Source organism: Diabrotica undecimpunctata, chromosome 8 (genome assembly GCF_040954645.1).
Source record: "Diabrotica undecimpunctata isolate CICGRU chromosome 8, icDiaUnde3, whole genome shotgun sequence".
NCBI lineage: Eukaryota > Metazoa > Arthropoda > Insecta > Coleoptera > Chrysomelidae > Diabrotica > Diabrotica undecimpunctata.
The window spans coordinates 51,406,219-51,432,865 of record NC_092810.1 but is presented as its reverse complement, the minus strand read 5'-3'; the positions used below and the strand labels follow the sequence as shown (position 1 = coordinate 51,432,865).

At 32.2% G+C, this 26,647-nt stretch overlaps 1 protein-coding gene across 2 annotated transcripts in view; it reads right to left on the bottom strand.

Moving 5' to 3' along the window:
- The window catches only part of LOC140447534 (uncharacterized), a 67,620-nt gene that overhangs the window by 13,976 nt on the left and 26,997 nt on the right, over nucleotides 1-26,647 (bottom strand). Inside the window, exons 1-2 of one of the 2 annotated variants that reach the window (XM_072540236.1) lie at nucleotides 14,693-14,913; nucleotides 7,304-7,414 (exon numbers count right to left, since the gene is read on the bottom strand). In XM_072540236.1, coding sequence (XP_072396337.1) covers nucleotides 7,304-7,414; nucleotides 14,693-14,908 — 327 coding nt within the window. In that variant the 5' untranslated portion in view covers nucleotides 14,909-14,913. Of the gene's footprint in view, nucleotides 1-7,303; nucleotides 7,415-14,692; nucleotides 14,914-26,647 lie in introns of those variants that run through there. The other variant, XM_072540237.1, reaches the window with a different exon arrangement.

The window sequence follows — 26,647 nt, the reverse complement described above, 5'->3', positions numbered from 1 at the left end:
TAAGATTTCGACGTAGGATAGAAAAAACACCTAAAATTATTAATCATATACTAGATATAAAACATAGAAATAAAATACCTTATTAAAAACGTTTTTACTCCGGAGTTTTTCGGAAATGAGAAATATTTTCGCGGACTTTTTTTCCACGGTAGGGACACTAAACTTTCATACTTTCATTTTTAAAATTAAACTCTGTTGATGTCTTTTACTGAAAAATAATAATAATAATACAATTGAGCAAGTATTGGTTTTATAGGATGTATACCTCTCCTAATTGCTTAACTCTGTAACTTAAAAGTACAGCCAATGAGAAATAAACCTTATTTTTAAACCCAAGCCACTCTTACTGAGCAACACCCCATTACTAAAGGTAATTTCTACAAACAGATAATCTTTAATAATTCTCTTTGTATCTACACATCTGCTACCCACATCAATTTAGCAATTTCTTGAGTAACCTGAGCTGTTTGCTGCTACCAACATATAAAAGTACCCATATAAAACTATAAAATACCTAAAGGAAAGGTGTAAAACCACTTCAATTATTGCAGGCTGCGTCTGTACCACTATATTACTACAAAATATTAATTTAAAATAAAAGGTGTTATTTATACACCTTGAAACCCATATGATCAAGTAAAAAATGCATAAAAAATTAATATGTGGTCTTATCTATAGATACAGCTGTATAAAGGTGGACATTTCTTTGTTAAGATAAATTACCCAAAAATTTAGGGTAAATTTAGAAATAATAAATAAATAATGTCTTTTTAGGAATGTATTTTATATATAGTATAAATTAAAAATTTTGGTTGGGTTCAATATTCCATACCTTATGTTAGAAGAGGTGATTGTACAAGAACAACTAACGGATATGAGGCTTTAGAATATTTTGGTAATCCTAGAATGGAATGTGAGGCAAGGTATGACACTTTCAACACCCATAAGAAGGTTGAAGAAATGATTTCAGAAAATCGTAACAAACCAATCGGGATATTAACAAATGCAGATGATACCACTATAACTGAAACGCAAGGCAAATTACGTAGATGGAAAGAATACATTGAACACCCATTTTATGACCAAAAAGCAGAACAATTAGAAGTTGACGGAGAAATCACGGGACCAGAAATAATGAAAGATGAAGTTATTTATGCCATAAAACACACAAAAGGTAGAAAAGCTCCAAAGCTAGATTCCAAAAATCACAAATGCTAAAGATTGCAGTGACTATCGGACAATTGCATTAATGAGCCACACATTGAAAACCTTCCTTAAAATCCTACATAACAGAATTTACATGAAATTAGAACAAGAAATAAGTGATTCACAGATGGGTTTTAGAAAGGGTCTAGGAACTAGAGAAGCATTATTCGGAGTCAATGTTCTGACAGAACGATGTCTGGATGTGAATCAGGACATATATGCTTGCTTCATAGATTTTAAAAAAGCTTTTGACAGAGTTCAACATGAACTCTGTCATATTCTTAAGACCAAAAATATAGATAGTAGAGATCTACAAATTATATCGAATCTGTATCAAAATCAGAAAGCAAGAATAAGAGTCGAAGGAGAACTGACAGAGGAATTAAGTATACTTAGAGGAGTTCGACAAGTGTGCATAATTGCACCGCTCTTATTTAACGTCTACAGTGAAGTAATATTTCAAAAAGCTTTATTGGATATTGTGGAAGGTATTTTGGTCAACGGAAATAGCATTAATAATATTAGATATGCGGACGATACGGTCATATTTGCAAGTGACATGGAAGATCTACAGTACATAATACAACATGTATACAATGCATGTGAAAGGTATGGACTGCAAATGAATCTCAAGAAAACGAAATCAATGATATTCTCAAAAAAACCACAAAATGTAGATAATCTGATCATCAATAATACAACGATCAAAAGAGTAACAACATATAAATATTTAGGAACGTGGCTAACCGAAGGTGGAGATCAAACAAAAGAAATCAGATATAGAATAGAAATGGCAGCAGGAAACACGTTCATAAAATTGAAAAACTTACTTTTCAACCGTAACCTTAATCTAGAGATCCGCACAAGAATGCTACGTTGTTACGTTTTTTCTACTTTACTATACGGCATGGAAGCGTGGACAATAAAACAGTCTGAAATCAAAGAATTAAACTCCTTTGAGATGTGGTGCTACAGGAGAATCCGCAGAATATCGTGGACTGAAAAAGTAACTAATATAGAGGTGTTACAAAGAATGAAGAAAGAATGTGAAGTCATAAAAACTGTTAAAATTAGAAAGATTCAATATCTGGGTCATATAATGAGGGGCAAGAAGTACGTATTACTTAGGTTAATTATGCAAGGGAAGATACAAGGAAAGAGAAACCTAGGACGACGCAAAATATGTTGGCTAAGAAATTTGAGAGAGTGGTTCAGTTGCAGCTCATTAGAATTATTCAGAAGAGCGGCTAATAAAATTAAAATAGCGATGATGATTTCCAACCTCCGATAGTAGAAGGAACCTGACGAAGGAAATCCTAGATATCTATATATTACTTAATGCCATTTGTGTATCATAAGTTGGGTTATTTATTGACTTTATTAGTTTGATACTTAATAGTGAAAGTGAAATAAAAAATGTTTCTATGAATCTCTGTTTTATATCTACTAAAAATTAATAATTTTTGAGCAGGTTTAATAATCTTGAATCTTGTTCCGTTTCGCATCTATGTTTGTTTATTTCAAACTCATTTGTCATAATAATAATATATCCATTTTGTATCTGTATTCAAACATACGCGCCACTGACTAGAGCGCTTCATGGTTTTAGCCGTTGGAGAAGAAGCCGAGCTTTGGCGCGAAAACTATATATATATATATATATATATATATATATATATATATATATATATATATATATATATATATATATATATATATATATATATATATATATATATATATATATATATATATATATCTAAAGTATTCAACTAGTGAATTCAGAGGTTTAATCGGTCATTCAGGTTGGCAAATAAAAAAAGAAGTCAACTACTTCATAAGTTTATTGAAGACGTTTCGCTTTATATTTCTAAAGCTTCATCAGTTCTCTAAAATATAACAAATGACATTGAGTTTATAAGAAATACAGATATAGTTCATAACTTACAACTCAATATGTAGTATGTTATCGATGTTATCATATCTACTGTACACTTTACTCCTTATTTGAAACTAACTTAACCAAAAAAGAAAAAACAAAAAACAAAAACAAAAAACACACAAACTTTGCAGAAAATAATGTTCATATTCGTAGATATGAATATTTAAAAAATTTTAAACGAACATTTGGCTTCATTTAGATGGTTCTCCACTGAAGACCAACAAAGTTCTAATTTATTGCAATCTAAGCAAACAACTTGACGCGATACCGAAAATTTTTTTTAAGGGCCATGTGTCACCAAATTCCAAGGTTTGAGACAATTATGAACTTCTACAGGGGACATTGCATAATTAGTTGGACAGGTGGAATTTATATGGCGGAAATATTTGATATATTATTTTTGATTTATGTTTTAATGAAACTTGGAAATAGGGGATAATTTTGTTATTATTTTGAACAAAAAATACGCCAACTTTTAACTGAAGACTAATTGGTATCATTTATTTCGTAAGATGAGAGAGTGGTAAACCTGGCTCAAATAAGGAGTAAAGTGTACAGTAGATATGATAACATCGATAACATACTACATATTGAGTTGTAAGTTATGAACTATATCTGTATTTCTTATAAACTCAATGTCATTTGTTATATTTTAGAGAACTGATGAAGCTTTAGAAATATAAAGCGAAACGTCTTCAATAAACTTATGAAGTAGTTGACTTCTTTTTTTATTTGCCAACCTGAATGACCGATTAAACCTCTGAATTCACTAGTTGAATACTTTAGAAATATAAATTGACGGTCGTAGTCTTTACAATATATATATATATATATATATATATATATATATATATATATATATATATATATATATATATATAGTGCTAGTCAAAAGTCCGTTCCCCCCCTCGTATCTTTTGAACGGTTTTACTTATAATAGTGAAATTTGGAGGCAGGTAATAAACAGACGTAGGCTTCTTAACTAGTCATAACAAGTGACGTAATAGTGACAGATGACGTTATAGCGCCACTGTGACAGATAATTTTAAATAGCACCTTATGGCAAGTGATCCCTCGTTTGAAATGTATTGAAAATACCTATTCAACCATACTAATTTTATTTAAGTTTAAGCTCATTTTGATGAATAAATTAAATAAATACTAAAATTGTAGTTTCGCATTTAATTAATAAATATGTATTAAAACCTCCGCCACTGGTTACTTGTCAAAAAGTTGACATTTTTCAATTCTCTAATTGTTTGTACGTCAATATCAACTTTTTTGACAATTAACTAGAGGAAAACGTTAGAATATTTATTAATTAATTGCAAAACTACAATTTTTTTAATATACCTATTCAATCATTCTAATTTTGTTTGGATTTAAGACGATTTTGACGAATAAATAAAGAAAATAAACATTAAAATTCTGGTTTGACATTTACTTAATAAAAATTCTAAGGTCCGCCTTCGGTTATTTGGCAAAAAATTTGACGTTTGTCAATTCTCTAGTTGTTTTTAGTTTGCAAAAGCGTTTATAGCTCAATATTTAGTTTCTGTTTCTACTTAGTTTAGTCAATTCTCTAGTTACATTTAGTTTGCAAACGCGTTTATACCTGAATATTTAGTTTCTGTTTCTGCCTAGTTTAGTCAATTCAAGTTTAGTCAAGTTGTTTTTAGTTAGTTGTTCTTAGTTAATATTTAGTTTAAATATTGTTTAACGAGACGTTTAAATTTTTACAAAGGCAGAATGGTACGTACGGTAGCCGACAAAGTAGCAGCTGTGTTAATAATTGGTGAATGTGGAAATAATTTCCATGCAGCGGAACGTCTTTTTAGTGAGAGGTACCCCAATCGCCCTACATCGAGAGCTTATTTAAGGAAGTTTCTTCGGAATTTTAAACAAACAGGTAGTGTTCAAGATGTCTAACGATCTGGTCGACCAACAATTAGTGACGAAAAAAAAATTTAAATAATTTCAAAAATGGTAGCGAACCCTACTTCTTCTACAGCTTAAGTTGCATCTATCTATGAAATCAGTCAAAAGACAGTACACCGAGTGTTGGCTGAAAACAAATTTCCTCCACACAAATTAAAAATTGTGCACCAACTTTCAGATGATGACCCCGACCGAAGACTAGAATTCTGTGAAAATATGTCCAATAAAATTAACCAACAACCCAATTACATAAAAACAATTTGTTTTAGTGACGAAAGTATTTTTTCTCTCAATGGAAATGTTAACACACACAATGTGAGGTATTGGAGTGACACAAATCCTCACGTCTTTCGTGAAACACATACTCAATTTCCAAAAAAAAAATAAATGTTTGGGCAGGTATTTTGGGAAACCACATAGTTGGGCCTGTTTTTCTCAATACTAACTTAACCGGTGAAGTGTATCCGGAGATGTTACAAAATGCAATTGAACCATTAATACTTGAAATTCTGGAGGATAATCCAGATGAATTCGGCAACTTGGAAATAACGTTTCAACAAGATGGTGCTCCTGCACACCATTATGGTGCAGTAAGACGTTACCTAGATGAGCAATATCGTGGTAGATGGATTGGACGATGAGGTACGATAGAATGGCCAGCTGGGTCACCGGACCTCACACCATTACATTTTTTTCTGTGGGGATACTTGAAATCTAAAGTTTACGCTACAGCAACCGACAATATTGACATTTTGAAACAACGAATTGATGAAGAATGTAGGGCAATTTCCCCCGACACATTTGAACGACTACGGCAAGAGTTTTAGAAATAGGATGCATTACTGTCAGGAAGTAGATGGAGCACATTTTGAACACTTACTATAAGAACTGGTTGTTAAATATTTATCAATTAAATGAGAAGCTACAATTTTAGTATTTATTTAATTTATTCATCAAAATGAGCTTAAACTCAAACAAAATTATTATGACTGAATAGATATTTTCAATACCTTTGAAACGAGGTATCACTTGCCATAAGGTCCCATTTAAAATTATCTGTCACAGTGGCGCTGTAACGTCATCTGTCACTATTATGTCACCTGTTATGACTAGTTGAGAAGCCTAAGTCTGTTTATTACCTCCCTTCAAATTTCACTATTATAACAATAGCCGTTCAAAAGATACGATGGGGGGAACGGAGCATATACCGATTATGGTGTAGCCTCCCTTACATATTCATTCTTCATATCTGCCCACGATTGTCTAAAATTCACTTTTCTGTGCCATGTTGTACCGGCTTGTTTCCTGATGTCATAGTCCCATCTTAAATTTGGACGTCTTCTTGGTCTCTTGACAACTCTTGGATATCAAAGTGTGTAATTCTAGTGGACCACCTATTGTCAGTTATGGATTACATCAATAACGTTGGTTTTCTGTCTGATACATTCTATTCTTTTTCGATCACTTGTTGCTATATCGAGCATGCATCGCCCCATTGACCTTTGAGTGACTTTGAGTTTCGATAGTATCTCTTTCTGTAGTGTCCAAGTTTCACAGCCGTGTATCATGATTGGTAATATACAGTGATCGAATGCTTTTTTCTTCAGGTAGATTGGCATCTTCGATTTGAATAAAACTGCATTTCTACCAAAAGATGTCCGAGCTAGTTATTAATGCCATTGGCGTACCAAGTTGGCTTTATTATTTTCAAACTTGATTCAATTGGGAATTTTTGGGATATTTTACTTTAATATTTGAGTTGGTTACTTTTTAAAACCTTTTCCAGTGCCCTATTTGGGGCGGGAGGTGTATGCAAATTAAAGATCAGACAGCTGTATGCAAATTAGGGAGCACATGCTAATTAGGGACAAGTGTATACAAATTAGGGACCGGTATATGCAAATTAGGGAGCAGATGTATACAAATTAAGGAGTACATACTCATTATGGACAGGTTTATGCACATTAGGGACAGGTGTATGCAAATTAGGGAGCAGATGCTCCGTGCTCCGCTGCTCCTTACATATTATCTACCTACTTATCCAAAAACTTATATCATAAGGTAAAAATAATGAATGGACGAAAGGGAATTTAAAAAAATGCTTTTTTTCTGAACGACCGTAAGGGGAACTTGGCATGAAAGGGAAACGCATTAAGCGAAAAATATCACTACACTATTATCACAAATACTATATTATTTCATTAAATATATTATTACCTTTAGATATCTGTCAGAGTTGATAGACATTTCTCTGAATTCCTGCATTTTAATAACAGTGTTACTGCAATTGAGACATATTTTCCTTGAGATGACATCATGCTCCAAAATCTGTAACAAAGAATCTACTGTTACACACTTGTTGCAATAATTAAGACTAAAATGTTGGTGATATCACTAAATGTGTTAGTGATTTGTAATGCAGTCATCATATAGCTACATCAGACCGATTTTCATTCTACCATCCTAAATATATAGCGGTATAGTTTATTTCACGAAAAATGGTTGAGTGCTTAATGATTGCAATAAAACCCGACCGCAAGTACCCCAGCTTAATCAACATTACTTGAGCAGGTAAGTATTCAGGTAAAATTGAAGCTACTGTTGAGTGTCGTTATCTTGTTTGTATAATAAATTCCTGGTAATATAAAAACGATTAAAAAATCGTATAAAATTATAAAAACGATTAGAATACATTTTATTTCATAAAGTTGTAAACATTTTAACAGTGAGTTTCACTATCAATGGTTGATCTTTTAATGACCACAATAAATTTGTTGATCGTTAAGTATTTCCTGGAATAATTATACAGGTTTCCTCTATTCTGTATAATTTGTAAAAGTATATAAAACCGATGAGAAATTTTTAAATATACATTTTGTTTCATTTAAATGAAAGTGTTACAAGTGTTACCAGTGTTATACCTATTTATACCTATAAAACAGCATTATGTAGCGTCCGTGGAAAAACATTGATGGTGCTTCTTCCAGTGTTCCAGCAAAGAAAAAGATTTATCTGCTGACGCTAGAGAAATTGTAAAAACAATATATAGTTCTTTACTTACAAGAAGACTTACTGCTAATACTGCTGCCAGTGAAATATCTGATTTAACGAAAATACCTCTAACCACAGTGAAAAGAATTACATCAAATCCCATTAAGTCAAGAAGGAAGCGTAAGGATGCCGGTTCTACCAAATGTATTGACGAAAGTGATAAGGACTTAATAAGACGAAAAATTTACACAATGTACGAAGAGCAACGGATACCTACATTAGATGCTTTAAAACAACGGCTTACTAATGATGATATACAAATAAACTGTAGCGGCATTAGTCTTTGGAGGATTTTGTCTAAAATGGGCTTCAGATATCGTACAATTGATAAAAGGCAAGTGCTTACGGAGTCCCATCGTTTACAAAAGTGGCGTACTGAATATATAACTTCCATAAGAAAGTACCGTACAGAAGATCGACCAATAATTTATCTGGACGAGACATGGTTTGACACTCATGAAACATTCCAACAGGTGTCAAACAAAAGCTCCATCAAACAAAGGGAAAAGAATAACAATTTTACATACAGGATCAGAAAATGGTTGGTCCCAAATGCCTTATGGCTTTTTGCAAAGATAATTAAAGAATCCTGCGTGGACTACCATGAGGATACAACGGCAGAGCTTTTTGAGCAATGGTTTAAGAATTGTCTTATACCTAACCTTCCTCAAAATAGTGTGATAGTAATGGACAATGCAAGTTACCACAGTCGTCAATTACATAAGTCTCCAAGTGCAAATAACACGAAAATTGAGATTCAAAACTACCTGTTAGAAAACGATATATATTTTGAAGAAAGTTATTTAAAAAATTAACTGTTAGAAGTGTTAAAATCATTTTCTATTAAAAAAGTATATGTTTGTGACGCATTGGTCGAGGACATGGGACATACAGTGTTACGGCTTCCGCCCTACTATTGTTTATTTAATCCCATAGAGCATATGTGGCACCAACTAAAGTCAAATGTTAGGTCACAAAATGTTTCTACGACTTTAAGTGGTAGTGTAGTCGAATTAATAAGGAAATGTGTTGATGATATCTCCCCAGAAAGTTGGATAAATTCAGTACGCCATGTAATGAACGTAGAAAATTCATATGTTACTTTGAATTACATAATTAAACCAATTGTTATTAATCTGGAAGAGGATAGCGACAGTGAAACAAAATTAGGTATTTCTTCTTCTTAACATGCCATACACCAAAGTGCGTAGGCGACTATCTCATTACTAGAATTCTGTTCTTGGCGGCGTGACATAGCTCGCCTGTATTGTGTATTCCTGTCCATTCTTTAATATTCCTTAACCAGGATAATTGTTTGCGGCCGGCTCCTCTCCTACCTTCGATCTTCCCTTGTAGGATTAACTGTGGTATTTCATATTTTGCTCCTCTCAATATATGCCCAAGGTAACCAATCTTGCGTTTTTTAATTAATTCAAAGAGTTCTCTTTCCACGCCGGCTCTCTTAAGGACGTCATCGTTTCGAACTCTATCCACCCAAGGTATGCGCATCATTCTTCTCAATGACCACATTTTAAATGCTTCAAGTTTGTTGATAGATGTTTTTTTCAAAGTCCACGTTTCCATGCCATAAAGCAAGATGGACCATATGTAGCACTTGACCATTCTGTAGCGTATTTCGAAATTTAGGTTTTGATTACATAGGAGCGGTCTGAATTTCACAAAACCTTGTCTTGCCATTTGTATTCGGGTTTTTATCTCTTGTTGTGGATCCGATTGGTCATTGATTGTGGTGCCAAGGTATTTAAAAGTTTTCACGCGTTTTATGCGATCGTTACCTATGCATATTATCGGGTTTTCTGGAGGGTTTCTGCTAATGACCATATATTTCGTTTTCAAAATGTTGATGTTGAGGCCATATTTTTTACCTATGCTATTCACCCTTCTTCTGGTTCCTATCCGTTTCGGATGTTGGAAATCATATTGGCAATCATGACCTTGCTCGCTGCGGCTCGAAACAGCTCCGTTGAGGTTTTCTTAAACCATGTTCTTAAATTCCGCAGCCATGATATTCTCCTTCTACCGGGTCCACGCTTACCTTTGACTTTACCTTGCAATATAGACTGCAGCAGGGAGTAACGGTGCTGATTCACCCTATCAAGTAATAACTGCTGATCTTCCAAATTATCAGTTATAATCACTGTGTCGTCCGCATAGCGTAGGTTGCTAATTGGTATGCCGTTCACCTTCATGCCTAATTCCGTGTCTTCTAATGTTTCCGCAAATATATTTTCAACATATAAATTAAAAAGCATCGGAGAGAGTATGCAGCCTTGGCGGACACCTTTCCGGATTTCAAATTCATCCGTATATTGGTCTTTTATAATAAATATTTTTATATAGTTGTTGTTTATTTACCTGATAGGTTAAGTTTGGTAGACTTTGAATATTTTCTAGATTGCTTAGGGCAATTTGATTACTTAAATAATGACTGCATAGTACTAAGCGATTTCAATGTTTCAAGGTTTATAGTTTTTGTAGTTTCTGTAGTTTTAAGTTTTGCGGGCTCTACTGGCCTTAGACAATTTAACAATGTTGTTAATCACTTGGGTAGACTGCCAGATTTGGTCTTATCGCATTTCAGTTGTGAAGTAAAGCATGATGACTCACCTGTGGTCTATGAAGACTCTCATCACCCAGCTCTTCTAATAACATTTACGGATATATTTGTAAAAGAGCCTAAATTTAGGTATGGTTTGGAGCAATTAACTTACAACTTTAAAAAAGCAAATTTTCCTGCTTTATATCGAGAACTGTATGAAACGGATTGGAATTCTCTGGATACTTCTAATGACGTTAATGAAACTTTAAATAACTTTTATGATAAGATTTTTTCTGTGTTTAATAAGTATATTCCAGTTTATAAAAACCTTAGCCATAAATACCCACCCTGGTTCGATGCTGATATCATTCACATCAAATTAAAAGCAAAGTTTAGAAAAAAGTTTAAACGATTCAAAAATCATTGGGATTTGCTTGAGTTTCAACGGTTAAGACACCTTGTCAAATCAAAAATCAGTTTGGCATACAATGTATGTGTCGAGAATATCCAAATTGCTTTATTCATCAACCCCAAGAAGTTTTGGTCGTACGTAAATTCGAAAAATAATAGTTCAAGAATTCCTGGTGTGATAAAATATAATGGCATTACTACCTCCGACCCACAAAATATTGTGAATGTGTTTGCAGAATGTTTCAAGAGTGTTTTTCTGTCATCAGATATTAATTTCAAGGCTAACTCTTCCTCAGTTAACGCAGATTACTTAAATTTTTATCCTATTTTAGAGTCTGAGATAATTTTGGCTAGTAAGAAATTGAAAGACAAAATGACGTGTGGACCTGATAATATTCCATTCTTTTTGGTTAAGGATTGTATCGGTGCCTTAACTGTGCTACTATTAAAAATTTTTAATTTATGTCTTCTTAACAAGGAATATCCGAGTCTCTGGAAGGAGTCAAAAGTGTGCCCAATATTCAAAACTGGTGAAAAGGGTCAGGTAGAAAACTACAGACCAATTTCCATTATTTGCAATTTATCGAAAGTCTGTGAAATAGTTTTGTATAATCGTATTTACTCACGCACTCGTAATCAGCTGTCTCAATATCAACATGGTTTTGTCTCCAATCGGTCCACTGTGACAAACTTATTAATGGTCACACAATATATCTCAGCAGCCCTAGATAATAGAGGTCAAGTTGACGTCATATACACTGACTTTACGAAGGCGTTCAACAGAATTCACCACGGCGTATTACTTTCTAAATTGTGTCTCTTTGGTCTTTCTGAGGATGTCGTGACTTTTATGAGGTCTTACTTGTCAAATAGAACGCAGTTTGTTGCTTATAATGGTTACAAATCGGAAAAGTACCTAGCTTCTTCAGGGGTTCCACAAGGTTCTAATCTAGGTCCATTATTGTTCTTGTTATTTATTAACGATCTGTGTGAATCAATTTCTGCACCATGTTTATGTTATGTCGATGATTTAAAGATTTATTCATTGATAAGCGACCTTAATGATTTGTCATTTTCTGCAGAGTGAACTGAATCGAGTACATGAATGGTGTAATGCAAATCATTTGAATCTTAATGCCAATAAGTGCAAAGTAGTTAGTTATTCTAGGAAACAGTCTAATATATACCATCCTTATATTATCGACGGTAATGAACTTGAACGTTTGAATAAAATTAAAGACCTGGGAGTTACATTTGATTATAAACTCTCCTTTGTTGGACATGTTAATTTAAAAGTTAAAGAAGCACTTAAATCTTATGGATTTATAATTAGAAATAGTCGAAATCTCACTAATGCTAAGGCAATTAAATTACTTTATTACACTTTTGTACGCTGTAAACTGGAATATGCCTCTGTCATTTGGTCACCTTTTTATGATGTACGTATCCAAATTATAGAGCAGGTGCAGCGTAAATTTTTAAAATTTTTGTCTTTCAAAATTAACGGCATATATCCCAAGAGGGGCATCAGCAATAGTGAGTTGTGTAGCGGTTTGGACGTAGTATCATTAGAATCTAGACGAATTAATGCCTCCCTAATATTCCTGTACAAGCTACTACACAATCTCATTGACTGCCCTGATATTCTTCGACAAATAAATTTTAACGTTCCATCTTATCCAGTGAGAAATTCGATTACGTTCAGAAATACACAAGCTAGAACTAATCTTATCTTAAATTCTCCTCTATTTCTCATGTGCAACTATTATAATTCCGTAAGTGCTTACTGCGATATATTTCACTGCAGTTTAAAGCAGCTTACTAGGATGGCTGAGATCTACCTAGGTGATTGAGTAGTTTCTTTATGTTAAGGTAAAATACTCGAAAAATGTGTTATTTAGTTAGTACCTATGAATTATTAATATTTCATTAATATTTCTATAAATGGATTCTGTTGGACAATAAACACTATTATTATAATTATTATTATTATATCATGTAATAAAAAAAACCATTTTACCTTAGGCGTTTCCTATTCGCATGTTCAGAAACATTGTCACTCCTTATTCTAATACCTTTTTCTTTAACAGTCACATTTACCTCCTCAGAATCGCTTAGTTTACATACAAAATAAAACTACAAAAATAATATTAACACCACAAGAAAAAACAACGTGTCGTATTAAATTATTTTTAGGTTAGAAATATAGAGACATAATAGAGAATATCGCCACAAGTTATTAGGGAGTACTTGACCCATCCAGTACATAAATGCCAGCAATCTATATTACTTTCTTCAAATACAGGTACCTACGGTGGATTTTAGGCACTTTTATTGACGCTAGGAACACAAATGGATTTATTGTGTTTAGATTGATCGCTCCTCATTTCTAAGAACATAGTATTTGAGACATTGTAAGAAGTTACATTGGTTGCACCACAACTACCAATGAGTTCCGACTGAACCAAACCAACATCAAAGTCATAATTTTTCATAACATAATTTTAAAAGTTCATGGGATTCGTAAGTCCCGTCGGCACACAAAGGGTTAGTATGAAATTTCCACCACAAAAAATATGCTCATATTATTAATAATACCTAGGAAGTACCTACTAAGACCTAAATAAATAATTTTTTAAGTAATATCACATTTGGTAAGTATAATTTAAATTATTTTTCGAAGACACAAGAAAGTCCTTTACCTAATATCACAGTTGATACACAATTTTATCGTGTACAATTTCCGAAGAATACTAAGCATGGCTTCAAAAAGATAAATGTAGATGGTGTTTATAAAACGCTGGCAAACAATCAGAGAGTATAAATTTGATATAGACTAGATGAATAAAGCCACATAGATGTATCTCCCCTCTTCCTCACCATAATTTCGAAAATTATCTTGTTTTCGAATCAAAGGAAAATAAGACTGATGTAACTGCGGCTGAAAACACAACTTAGTTACACAAACTCGTACTAGTAACTTCTGTAACAGCGCAATCGAAATATATAACCTTATTCTAGCGATGTTAACAATGCCATGTTGACTTATACCTTATACCTAACAATGAAATTACAAAATTTAAAATAAAAAAATCTTGGATCACACAAAAAATCATTTGGAAACAAATTTGTTAAGATACATTCAAGACTTTCAACACACTTTCAAGTGAAAATGTGAAACGACACGAAAATTCGGAATATATTCCCATTTCCCAGACGTTAGAAGTTCTGTTCTCCAAAAACTGTACATGCGTATTATGATTGATGATCTTTTATAACAAAATACTGTTCAAATATGAGTAATAGTAGGATTAATGTTATAGGTAAAATATAAACTAAGAATTCTTTTTAAATACAAATATTTCACAGATATACATATTGCCACGTATTTTTATTATTTTCTTCAAAAGAAGCACCACTGTATCTGTTAGATAAAACTGAATGCACTATAGTAAAGATGAAAAACTATGGTGGAACTTCGAAGGTTTTCGTTAAACTTCGGGCGATATTTATTACCGTTTTGTACGCAAGGTCAATATTTTTCAAGATGGCGGGGAATTAATAATTTTTTATGAGGCACATACCTGAATTCCAGTTGTAATAAATATCACTTCTTGTAAATCTACTGTATTCGAATTATTTCTAAAAACACAATTCAGTTCTTTTTCCGATAAGCACAACCGACACACAATTTTATTGTACGCCATTTTCAATAAACATCGAAATACCCCGGTACGAGAAATGAAGCGGATTCGTAGCGGCGCTCGGGGACAACCGCCACAATTCGATATAAACGGCATGAACTCACGAAAGCTATAACGATATAGGCTTCCTCCCCTCAAAACTGAAATTCGACTAATCCAGGAACATATGCCCTTTTTAGTAGAACACAGCAAAACTGTTGTGTTAGATAAAACATAATAAGTGTTACAGTATCTAAAAAATAAGAAATATTAAACGTAAGTATACAGTATGGTGCAAATTAAATGAATAAATAATTTCAAAAAGCGTTGACTGCAGAGAAAATTCCTGAAACTCGCAGATTTGGATTTATAAATTGGTTGTAATACGACAAAAATTATTATTTAGTTTTTGTATTATAGAAATATCAGAAAAAAGTAAATTAGTAGCATTAAATAATATAAAATGTTATTTAATGTTTGTTTGGGTCGAGCTTAATTGTTATTTTAATTACTACAATAAACATTATTATTTATTAACTACAAAACAAATAAAGCATGTGGTCGAATTTGACACCCAGCTAAAATATAATGTGGAGGACGATCATCACAACTTAATTAACACTCCGATGCACGACCGCTTTTAGAATACATGAGTACACGACGGTGGTCTGTCAAGACCAAAAGTTGTGTAATTTTTTTCTAACCTTTGGTACATATGAAGCAAGTTTCATAAATACCTGCATGTTCATGAAACTTGATGAGTGACACCTGGGCAAGTACCAGGTGAGAAAGGTAACTAAAAATAAGAGCTATTTAACTTAAATTTATATAACTGATTTTTATACATATTTTGTAGAATATTATTTTGAAAATACTGTAATAAGTGTCAGACACTTGTCATGGACCAGAACTTTTGTCAGACGCTTTAAAGCTCCACTAAAATTAAATGAACTTTACTTACTTTTACAAGTCTGATTTTTAAATATGTTATTAATGGAACTATAATAAAGTTATATATAATCAGTCAGACAAATTAGAATGACCAAGTATCCCTCAAACACAAAAATTAGTTAACCAGAAGTATGAGCGCGATAAAGCTGTGCTTGCATTTCAGAGTGAGTGAGACGTCTATAATAACTCGGTTCTCCTTCTTTAACTCACAATCTGTTTCACTCTGTGTATGTACCCCTTGCGCCTAACCTATAATATCTAGTCTAGTTCGAATCTGTCAGAGCACACATGTTTTTGTTGTTTATATTGTGTAGTTTGTGAGTAATATTAAGTTATTTGCAATAGTGAAAATCATGGAAGAAAACAATTCAAAATGTGTATTTTGTAAACAATCCAGTAATGCATTAAAGTTATTTACTAAAGAGACATTTAAAAAAATCAAAATTGTATTAAAACAGCGAATAATCCATAACCTAAAATTCAAAGACTTAGTTTTACCGGATGATATGTATGATAATGGTTATCATCGAGAATGTTACAAAAATTTTACTGCTTTGCCAAAGAAGTATTATTACGCCATTCCAGAAAAACCAAAAAATGTTAAAAAAAAACAGATGCATCGAGTATTGTTGAAAATATATCAGCTGCGTCGACATCAAGCTTACCAAGTAATTCTAATGTTAATAATGATTTATGTACAGAATCAACCTCAAGTCAACAAAATAATTCTACGGTTCCTGATTTATATGTAGTGTCAAATTCAAGTCCAGCTAGTACTATACTTTAATCTATTATAATATCTGAGCCAAGTGTTGAGTCGAATGTTGAATTAGAATCAGGTAAACCGGTGTCATGTAATTTGGAAGATCTTAGTGTTGCATTTGAATGTGATCTCGATTCCTCTTCTCATAATATTTCATTTGAAAGTGATATGAATACTGACACAAACCAGACATGTATTTATTGTGACCAAAAAACTAAAAGACATAAACTGAAGAGACTACCTTTGCATGCGTGTGATAGAAACGATTTCTTAAAGAAATTAAAAGATAGCGAGGAAGACTCATAGCAATTAATTGAAAAAGTGCAAGCTGTAACGGATGCAACAATATATTACCACAAAAAATGTCAATTGGAACATTTATACAACATATCGACAAAGAAAAATACAACTAAAGACCATTCAATATATTGCTTACCGATGAGTGCATCCAAAAAGATATTTTCAAAATAATCCAAAAATTTAGTTAAAAAAAATTAGCAAAAATTTTAAAAATTTTGATGCTAGTTATTTACCACCATGCCAAAGTGAGTTAGTTATTCCAACAATTCCGCCGTGCTAATTACATTTCTAGCATATGAAATAATGCAAATGCAAAACAACCAACCATTTTAACTCCTAAACACAATGGGTGGAGATTAGAAGAAAACCAATATCACTTTCATTGATTTGATGGTGACCAATTACCAGCAAACGTTAGTGAATTCATTCAAATTTCAGGTATTATACTTTGATTTCAGGTTTAGAATTTATTATGTTTGTGATTTTCTGCTTTTTAATTCTTTGAACTATTTTTTGCAGAAGAACCAGCCAGCAACAACATAACTGATAATGATGAAGATGATGACTCGGATGAGCAGCATCATGATTGGTTGAATGATGAAAATTCTAATAATTGCGGCAATGAATATGATGATTAAAATATAGAAAAATGTTTGTTTCATTCAATCCTAGTTGAACATTTTTTACAAAAATTATTTTTTTTTAATTATCCTAACTGGTATCTTTTCTACAATAAAGTAAATATAATTTCTTATGAAACCAAATTGCTCCGAATTAATTAATTATCCCAAATATATTCAATACATTAATTTACTTTAATATTTATCTTAATGCTAGAGTTCATCATATTAAAATAGAGATGCAAAAATATCTAATCGGATCGAAAACAGTAAGTATTCCTAATATATTTGAATTTTTTACTCTGAGGCTCATGCGCACAGCACTCTCGCGCTCATACTTCTGGTTAACTAATTTTTGTGTTTGAGGGATGTTTGGTCATTCTACTTTGTCTGACTGATTAAATATAACTTTATTATAGTTCCATTAATAACATATTTAAAAATCAGACATGTAAAGTAAGTAAAGTTCATTTAATTTTTGTGGAGCTTTAAAGCGTCTGACAAAAGTTCTGGTCCATGACAAGTGTCTGACACTTATTGCAGTATTTTCAAAATAATATTCTACAAAATATGTATAAAAATCAGTTATATAAAATTAAGTTAAATAGCTCTTATTTTTAGTTACATTTCTCACCTGGTACCTGCCCAGGTGTCACCCGGCAAGTTTCATAAATATGCAGGTATTCAAAGCACGCGAGACGCTACTGAGACTGTAAGGTTTCATCTGTGTGAAAATAAGTTATGTCTGATCGCTCTGGGATCTTGGACTATAATAATTATAAGCTTATTTGATATTCTTTGTTATAATTTAATTTAGTTGAACTGACCATCAGCAATTATAATTTATTTATTCTCAACAGTAGCAATATAAAACTTTACTTAAACTTGACTGACAATCTATTTTATATTTTTCTTGACATTACTTCAGAACTGTATCCTGTCAATACATAAATTAACAACTATAGAACAACATCCACTTTTAATGTTGGATATTCTAACATTCTTTACCAAAAAAAGTTATTACGCATATCGATTATAAAATTGCTGATTACTTTTCGAAAATGACTATCACTCACAAAAAACAATGAAAAATATTGTTTTACTACAATGCTATTGACTATAACGGGTTAGTTTTAATTTTAACATTTTTAGGGCCCTACATTTTTAGGACCCTGGTAATGTTCGATTGAAAATTCTTTTGAAGAAAATCGGCATCGCCGCGCTAAAAAATTTCCATAAGAATTGCATTGCCGTATGTTCGTGTACTGTAAACACGTCAAGCTGTAAAGTCAAGGAGGGACAGACTCACGGTTCGTAGACCTACTACGGTTGCCTCTTCCGACTAACCAATGACGAAATTACGTCACGAGAGTATAGTAATTTGAATCGTAACATTGTTAATCGTCGTTTTTATGTCTTTGATGTGTGGAAAATAGTAAAGATAGTTATGAAATAAAGATGTCTAGTGGATTATAATACCTAATTATGGAAAACTGTTGATATGTAGGCAATTTGGTACTTAAAATTAATCAGAACCGGTTGTTAACGTTTATCCAATGTTAATGCAGGATTTACGTAAATCTAGGTCTTCAATCTCCATTTTACACTTAAAATTTGTCGCGTATACTGAATTTCCATCAATACTGGATTAACTATTGAATGTATTACCGAATTACATAACATTTTTTCCATTTTTTTAGTATCTTTCCTTGATTGATCATTAATGTCTAATGGCATTCTAAAATTTCATCAACATTATTATTACGTTAATACACAATGAAATTTTAAAGTTTTAACCTACCTTATAAAAAAATACGAAGATAACAGGTACGATGTACAACTACAATAAATGACGTTTCTTCGATAATTCAAAATACGTTTTTATAGAACACAACACCAAAATTTCAAATACAAAAATATAAAGTAAACTGAGATATTTAAGAAACGATAAACAATAAAGCAAATAATAAACTGAAAGATAATTACCACGAACAAACTGTGATAATAAATGGGTTTTGTATTCTTGTGTACTCTGGTGACGTATCTCAAGCATCCCCACCCCAGCCGAAAGAGGCAACCGTAGTAAGTCTACGAACCGTGGGACAGACTATAGTATCTTTGCCCAGCGCATGTGACGGAGGATCCAATCAATTGTTAGCTACAGTCAGTCATTAAATTTTTAAAATAATAAACTTTTTGCATATAATCCAAGTAAATATAAAATATGATCTGGTGCACTTTTGACCTGAAATCATGTTTTTTACTATACCCTGTTTATGTATATACTGATGGCACGCTATGTACATTATATGTACTATACGTCTCACATCGTTTGATTTATGTATCATATGCTAGTATTAGGCTAGTTGTTTATTTTTTAATCAGTCAAAGGCTTTTTCAGGTCAATAAACCAAATTTACCTTATATTCACCTCATACTTTATATATAAAGCAAATATGTCTATTGTTATCCATAGTGTCTAGTGATATGTCGTATGTCGCTGTACGTTCATTAATAACGAAGACGATGTGTAGTGCCCTTTTGGTAGTCTATTTGTTTGTTCTTTCTATCTAAATATATTCGTTATATCCTCCCCTTTTATTTGATATGTCGCATGTTAGGATTCGATCAGTTGTTTATTTAGTATATAGCCTTCTTTAAGTCAATAAATCAAAATTTGTCTTATAGTAAATCTATTTTTTATCTATAGCACCCTATCAAATCTCGTATGTCGCTATACGTTCATTATTAATGAAGATACTACTTAGCCAGAGGCCTTTAAGTCAATAAATCAAAATTTGTCTTTTAATTAAACTATTTTTATCCATAGTGCCCTACGACATCCCGTATGTATGTATGTTTTCTATCTTAATATATTCGTGATATCCTTCCCTTTTATTTAACGTATCACATGCTTCAATCGGACCAATAACAAAGGAGATATAATGTAATGCCCTCTTAGCAATGCCGTAATGTGTGCTTTTGTCTTAACCAATTTCTCTACCTGCTCTCCTTTCCAATAATCAATCATACGTTACGATCCGACGAACTATTCTACTAATGAAGAAGACACGGTATAGCAGCGTTTTTACAGGAATATCTTTTACTTAATTTTACTCTCATCAATTTGTAGAATGAATTAGCAATCAACCGTATCGGTTTAAGAACAAAATATAATAAAACGCTTTTTTGGATTGTGTATTGCTTGTTTCCATTAAGGAACTGGATGGCATTTACTGGTGAAGTTAATTTTCCCAATATTTTTATCTGCTGAATCTATGTATTATTAGTTTTGTAATAAAATCTACTTCTTCATTCACAATACTGTTTTGATATATATGACATGCTAGTTGTGTTGGATATGGTTTTGAAACTTCGTCCAATTCGCATTTTTCAAGTTCCATTTGGCTGATGGTATAGCTGTAGAAGCTTCTTCGTTATGAATTGTAATAGTTTACTAACTGTTGTATGGCTCGAATAATACATTCCATAAAAGCATTATGCGTTATTGATGGTTCGAATATAGATAGGTCAATAGAAAAACCTTCTCCCGTTCTTAGGTCGAAACGGGTGTCTTCTCCATCATTAAGTAGATTTAGGTTGAATTTTACCAGAATTGATTCTATTTTTCTACCAAGATGTTAATTTTTTTAAACCCCATAAAGGATTATGTGCGTTGAAGTCTCCGACAATTAGTCGTGAAGTAGGTATTTGATCTAAAAGATCCGATATTTCGTTATCGTTAATTTCTTGGTTGGGGAGAATGTATGTTTCATACGGAAAATTTCATACTGTGGTATTGTGGCCATTGTGCTATTAATATGGTTCTTAATATATATCGCTACTCCTCCGCTGGCTATTTTAGCATCTCGTCAATTTTTAAAGAAACAATTAAGTTTTCTAGTTTATGTGCTGTGTAATTTTTAAAATTAGTTTCTTGTAAATATAGAATGATTGGTTTGTATTTTGAGATTAGAATTTGCAACATTTCTAATAAATGAGTTTAATACCCATTTATTTTCCATTGAATTAAACTAGTGAATTTTATTATTGTATTTTTGTAGAGGTGTCACTATCTGCCTCGCAGGGCCGCCGCTACCATGTGTGCCAAGTGTGCATCGCACACGGGCGGCCAAAAGCACTCCACTGATGATAATACTTTTTTAAAACGAAAATAAATTTAAATAATTAAATAGTAATGATTCAGATAATTCTGTGAACTCTAATATTTCAAACAATAATAATTATTCAGTCAGTGATATTACTCAAATGCGTTTCATTTATCATGTATACTTCTTTTTTTCATCCTAACCTAAAAGAAATGTCAGAAAATATTATTTATTGTATGTACTGCCGCCCTTTTGCAGGTACAGTCATAAAGCAGTTTCGGAAATACTTTTTAATTCAAAGCGGCTGGCGGCTCTCGGACTTCAGTTATTTGGGATTTCAAACGTAGATACTTCACAAGAATTTAGGCAAGTGGTTGTATGTAAAGTTTCTGTTATAATATTGTTCCTACGGTTATGTTTATAGATGGGTTATTACGTCTTATGTTCAGTCTTAGTTGAGAATTCGATCAATTTAGACACGCTTTTAAAAAAAGATTTTGTTTGTAAAATATAGTACTGTACCCATTTCTTTTGCACAGTAGGTACTGTATTTCGAAGTAACGTCGAGATCAGAACAATTTTATTCGCGTACGCGTTACGGGTAGATATTATTTGGAGAAACATTATTTGGACAACTTATTTGAAGTGTTTTTGGATTTATTTTGTTAAATTCGCCCGGCTTCGTTCTTAAGTGATAATTTCAAAATGTCCGAAAGAAAAAGAAAACGACTTTCAGGCTTTCAATATAGAAAAATAAAAGAGACAAAAACTGAGGAGAAAAAAAAACTTAGCGATGCACTGGAATTATTTTTTTATGAAAAACATACATGAAAATATAGAAGACTCGGATATAAATTTAGGATCTTCAACTTCAAGCGAAGTCCAAACCATAGAAAAAAGTACCAAATAATTGAATATTCCTGCGAATAGAGACGGAGGATTTGATCACAATAATAGCGATAGTGCGAGTGCTGATGCTGAAACGCCTAAACCTGAAACCACCAACCAAGACAGAACAATTAATGTTCCAGTTAATCTGGATTGCAGTGTAGGAAGCTTCAACATATACTTGGTTTCAGATGATCCCGAAAAATGGTCTGCAAATATGAATCCAAGTTAAGTTCAATTTGTTGTTGAAAATTTTCCTTAGCAATTTACAAAAAATTAACTTCCCCAGAGATACAAATAATAGGAAATTTTCAGAAACCAATAAGTTATTTGAACCAAATAATGGAAATTATTTGCAGTTAGGAAATGATTTCTAAGTTTGACGCTGTATTATCAGAGCATCTTCGTCGTGTGGAATCCAAGAGTACAAATATACTACATTATTTAGGATGGCAATATCAAAATGAATTGATTGTTTTATTGGCAAACTCTGTTCAGGACGTTATCCTAAAACAAATTCGAGAATCTAAATATTTTTCTATCATATTAGATTGTACCCCAGATATACCCCCAGTACTAAATATTCAAGTAAGTATTTATCTATTTACAAATTATTATTATATTATGCATCTTCTGCACATTTCTTTAAATAATAGTATGTATGTCTAAAGTGTAGGAAGGGGGGCGGCAAATATTAAGTATTAAGTTGCACACGGGCGGCCAATACCTTAGCGGCGGCCCTGCTGCCTCGATATGGAAATCTGAATCAATTTATCGAAGCTTCTATTTCTTATTCGGGTGCATCTACTGTTAATTTTTCGGTCATTTAGTTTAGGGTATATTTTTGTTAGTAGATCTGTGACTTCAGAAATTTCATTGGTATACATCCTTGCAATGCTTAGTGGGTCTGAAGACCATGTAGTTTCCGAAGAAATATATTAGTTGTTTATAGTTTAAGGGATAACTCGAATTTTGGTCTCTAAATAATTATTCTGTTGGCTTCAGCATTTCTTCTAGCGTATTTTTTGATTTCTTGTCTTTTTTTATTTAGTCATTTCTTTGTTTTTTAGTAGTTCAAAAATATGTTCTGATGAAGGAGTTGGGAACGGTGTTGAACGCTCGAAAACTGTGCGTTTTTGTGGTAGTGTTTCTGTTTCGGTTTGGTTAGTTGTTAGTTCAGTTGGTTGTCACTAGTTACTTCTTTAGTGTCTGATTGTTACTATTTTCAATAGAGTTCTCGCCCGCTTCTTTTTTGTGAGGTGTTGAAGTTGTATTGCGGGGTATTTTTGCATATTTGGCAAGTCTGCATTATTTAACTCTGTTAATGTACTAGATATGAGAATGGTCTCGAACCATGTGAAGTTCATGCCTTCACGATAGTTCTTGTTTTCTTCGATATAAAAACAATGCGCCATTTTGCAGAAAACCATTGTTCATTTGTTGTTGTTTTATATTGCCAAACTTTGACAACTGTATGTCCAACGTTAATTCAAGTATGGTGCAGCTAATAAATCTTTCTTTTTGCCACGCGATATTCCCAAATTGGTTATAGACAATTACGTCATATTATTTTCTCCTTATATATTAAATAATGGAATTCTAGCAGCGTTTTATGCATCGAAAGTTAAGATCATGTAATGTTTTTTGTAATGATTCACAGCTCATTTTAGGAAAATTACTGATTTCGCCTCTTTCTTCTTCTCTTTTTTAGGTACCGTGTCCTAATGCAGACGTTGGACATTATCATGTTTAAAATTTCCTGAAATCGTTTTCTATCGGCTGCCGCGCAAAATAATTCTTTTCCCATTTTTAAAGACAAAAGAATGTATAGTTCTGTGAAGAATATTTCGTCCAACTTCATAGATTTTAGTTCACACTGATTTGTATTTAGAGGTTTTACATCAGTTCATCAAACAACAGGTCAGTTTTCTTTCTCGCACACTACATTGAACTGTAGCTACTGACAATGCTGTTAAAAAAATAACAGCGACTAACAGCTTCCGTTATAGGTACTTTTTTTAGTCTATCTATACTTTCATTACTCTTTATCATTACTTTATTATACCTACATAGCTAATGATGCCTAAAATTGTAATAAAATGTAAAGGTAAAACACATATTTTTTAATTCAATTTTATTGTTGCTTTACAAAACACCACAAACTTAAATGTGGCAACACTCTAAAAACTGTTACCTGTACCTACGTAATAAATTAAAGATACATTAGGTCCCTGTTTTTTTCCAATAATATAATGTAAATTATTGTTATGGAAGTAGATGGTTGTACTGTGACGATGTAGAATTGTGATTCATGACGTGCTATAGGCTTAAAAGGAAATTATGTACGCTTGGTTTTATTAAAATTGATTTATATTCCTTACTGCTTAAAGAAATAAGTCCTTTTCGGCTGCTTTTTGCAAAATAACATTGTATTGTAGACTTATCAATAGTATTTATTGACGTATCCTTCGCTTGTTTTCAAGTGGATCTTTTTTCATAACTATAAACATTCTACAGCGCTGGTGACAAAATACATAATTTAATAACTCTTAAAGAACCCATAATTTTTTTGTGATTGAATTAGTGAAATATGTCTGGCTATGATTAGTGTGTGACTACTACAGTAGTTTACCCTAATACATTAATTTGAACGACTACCTTATTCCTTCTGCACTAAATTTGTTCGGTATGTTGTTGTTGTAAATGCTCCTATACATTCCTTTCAGTTTTGATGGGTTTGAAATGCGCTGTATTAGTCAATTCTTTCTGTAAAATACTGTTTCACCACTGAAATTCTTATTCTTAAGTAGCTAGTTTTAGTGTATTTTGAATAAATCTCATAGATTTTAAAATTTTTCAAAAGTATTTAAAATATAAAACATACACTCAAGTAAGACTTGACTTTGAACGAACTTGTTTACGAATTTTATTACACTACTGACAAATAACTCCCAAAAGGGTTTTTTGGACCATTTTATTTTCTTTAAAATTATTTTGTAAATAATCATATTGTTACGTAAAAATATGAGTCATATTAAAAACTTGTAAACATGTTTATTACTAATATCATTATTTATTCAAGTATTTTCTAGGTCATGAATACCTGACACGATGTTATAAAAACAAAGTTCGAGGCGAGTCGATGCGAAATCCAGTTTGCCCTTACCGTTTTCGCCGTCCAGTCTAGTCAAGAAGGTTTTCGACTTTTCGAGATAACGGCGATTTATGTATATAAATAAAACATTTGTGTATGGAGGAACAGTTAATTTTGAAGACGCGCTCGCGATTTTAATTGTTACGTTCGCCTAAAATAAATTATGTATTATTAGTGGTTAATAAACTTATATAAATTATCGTGCTTTTTAATAAATTAGAATAAGAACAATATAATAAATTAGTAAAGAATTCATAAATACAATCGAACAAAATATAAATAATTATAAATAAATAAAAGACATTACAATATTCTAAATAGAAATTAATTCATGAAGAAAGGGCTACTCCAGGGCCTGCTTAAATTACGTTGATTTTTCGAGTATTTTAAATTTAACTGAATGATACCAGGATTCTATTAAGCGTTGTCAGTCAAATGCATCTTCATCTGTTCATTCTGCATTTCTTCCAATCAGATATTTAAAAATATGGCAAACAGTCTGATTCGCGCCACAGCTAAACCGCGAGACTACCAATGTGTTGGTAAAAATAGCAAAAACGACTAAAATTTAAGCACTGCAGCGCACGTTAAGTTCCTCGAACATATTTTCTGACAATGTAGCGTTTCATTGTTCTAGTCCTTAAAATTGTTGGTACCAAGAAATAACTAAACTATCTCATAGACTGTTTTTATTACATCTCAGTACGCCGTAAAGTAATTTTATCTGGATGTAGTATGTTAGAAGTATTTAAAAAAAATTTCTCATGAAAATAACTGCGTATTATAGACGCGGCTGCATTTTCTATCCCCCAAGTACCTACCTAATAAAAATGTCTATATTGACACTCAAATTTTTAATTAGTCTGGCGACCGATTATGAAAGAATCGAACAAACCAATTTCATCTCATGTCTTAGTTTGTTGTCGCAATGCCAGCTGACGTCAATTTACAAGTTTTTTAGTGCAGTTCAGTAGTGAAAGACCCACGTTTGTGACAGGTTTAATAATTTTTTTGTCCCATTCGTTTTTCTTATTTTCCAGAGTTTTTCCAATAGACGTTTTAATGCCAGGC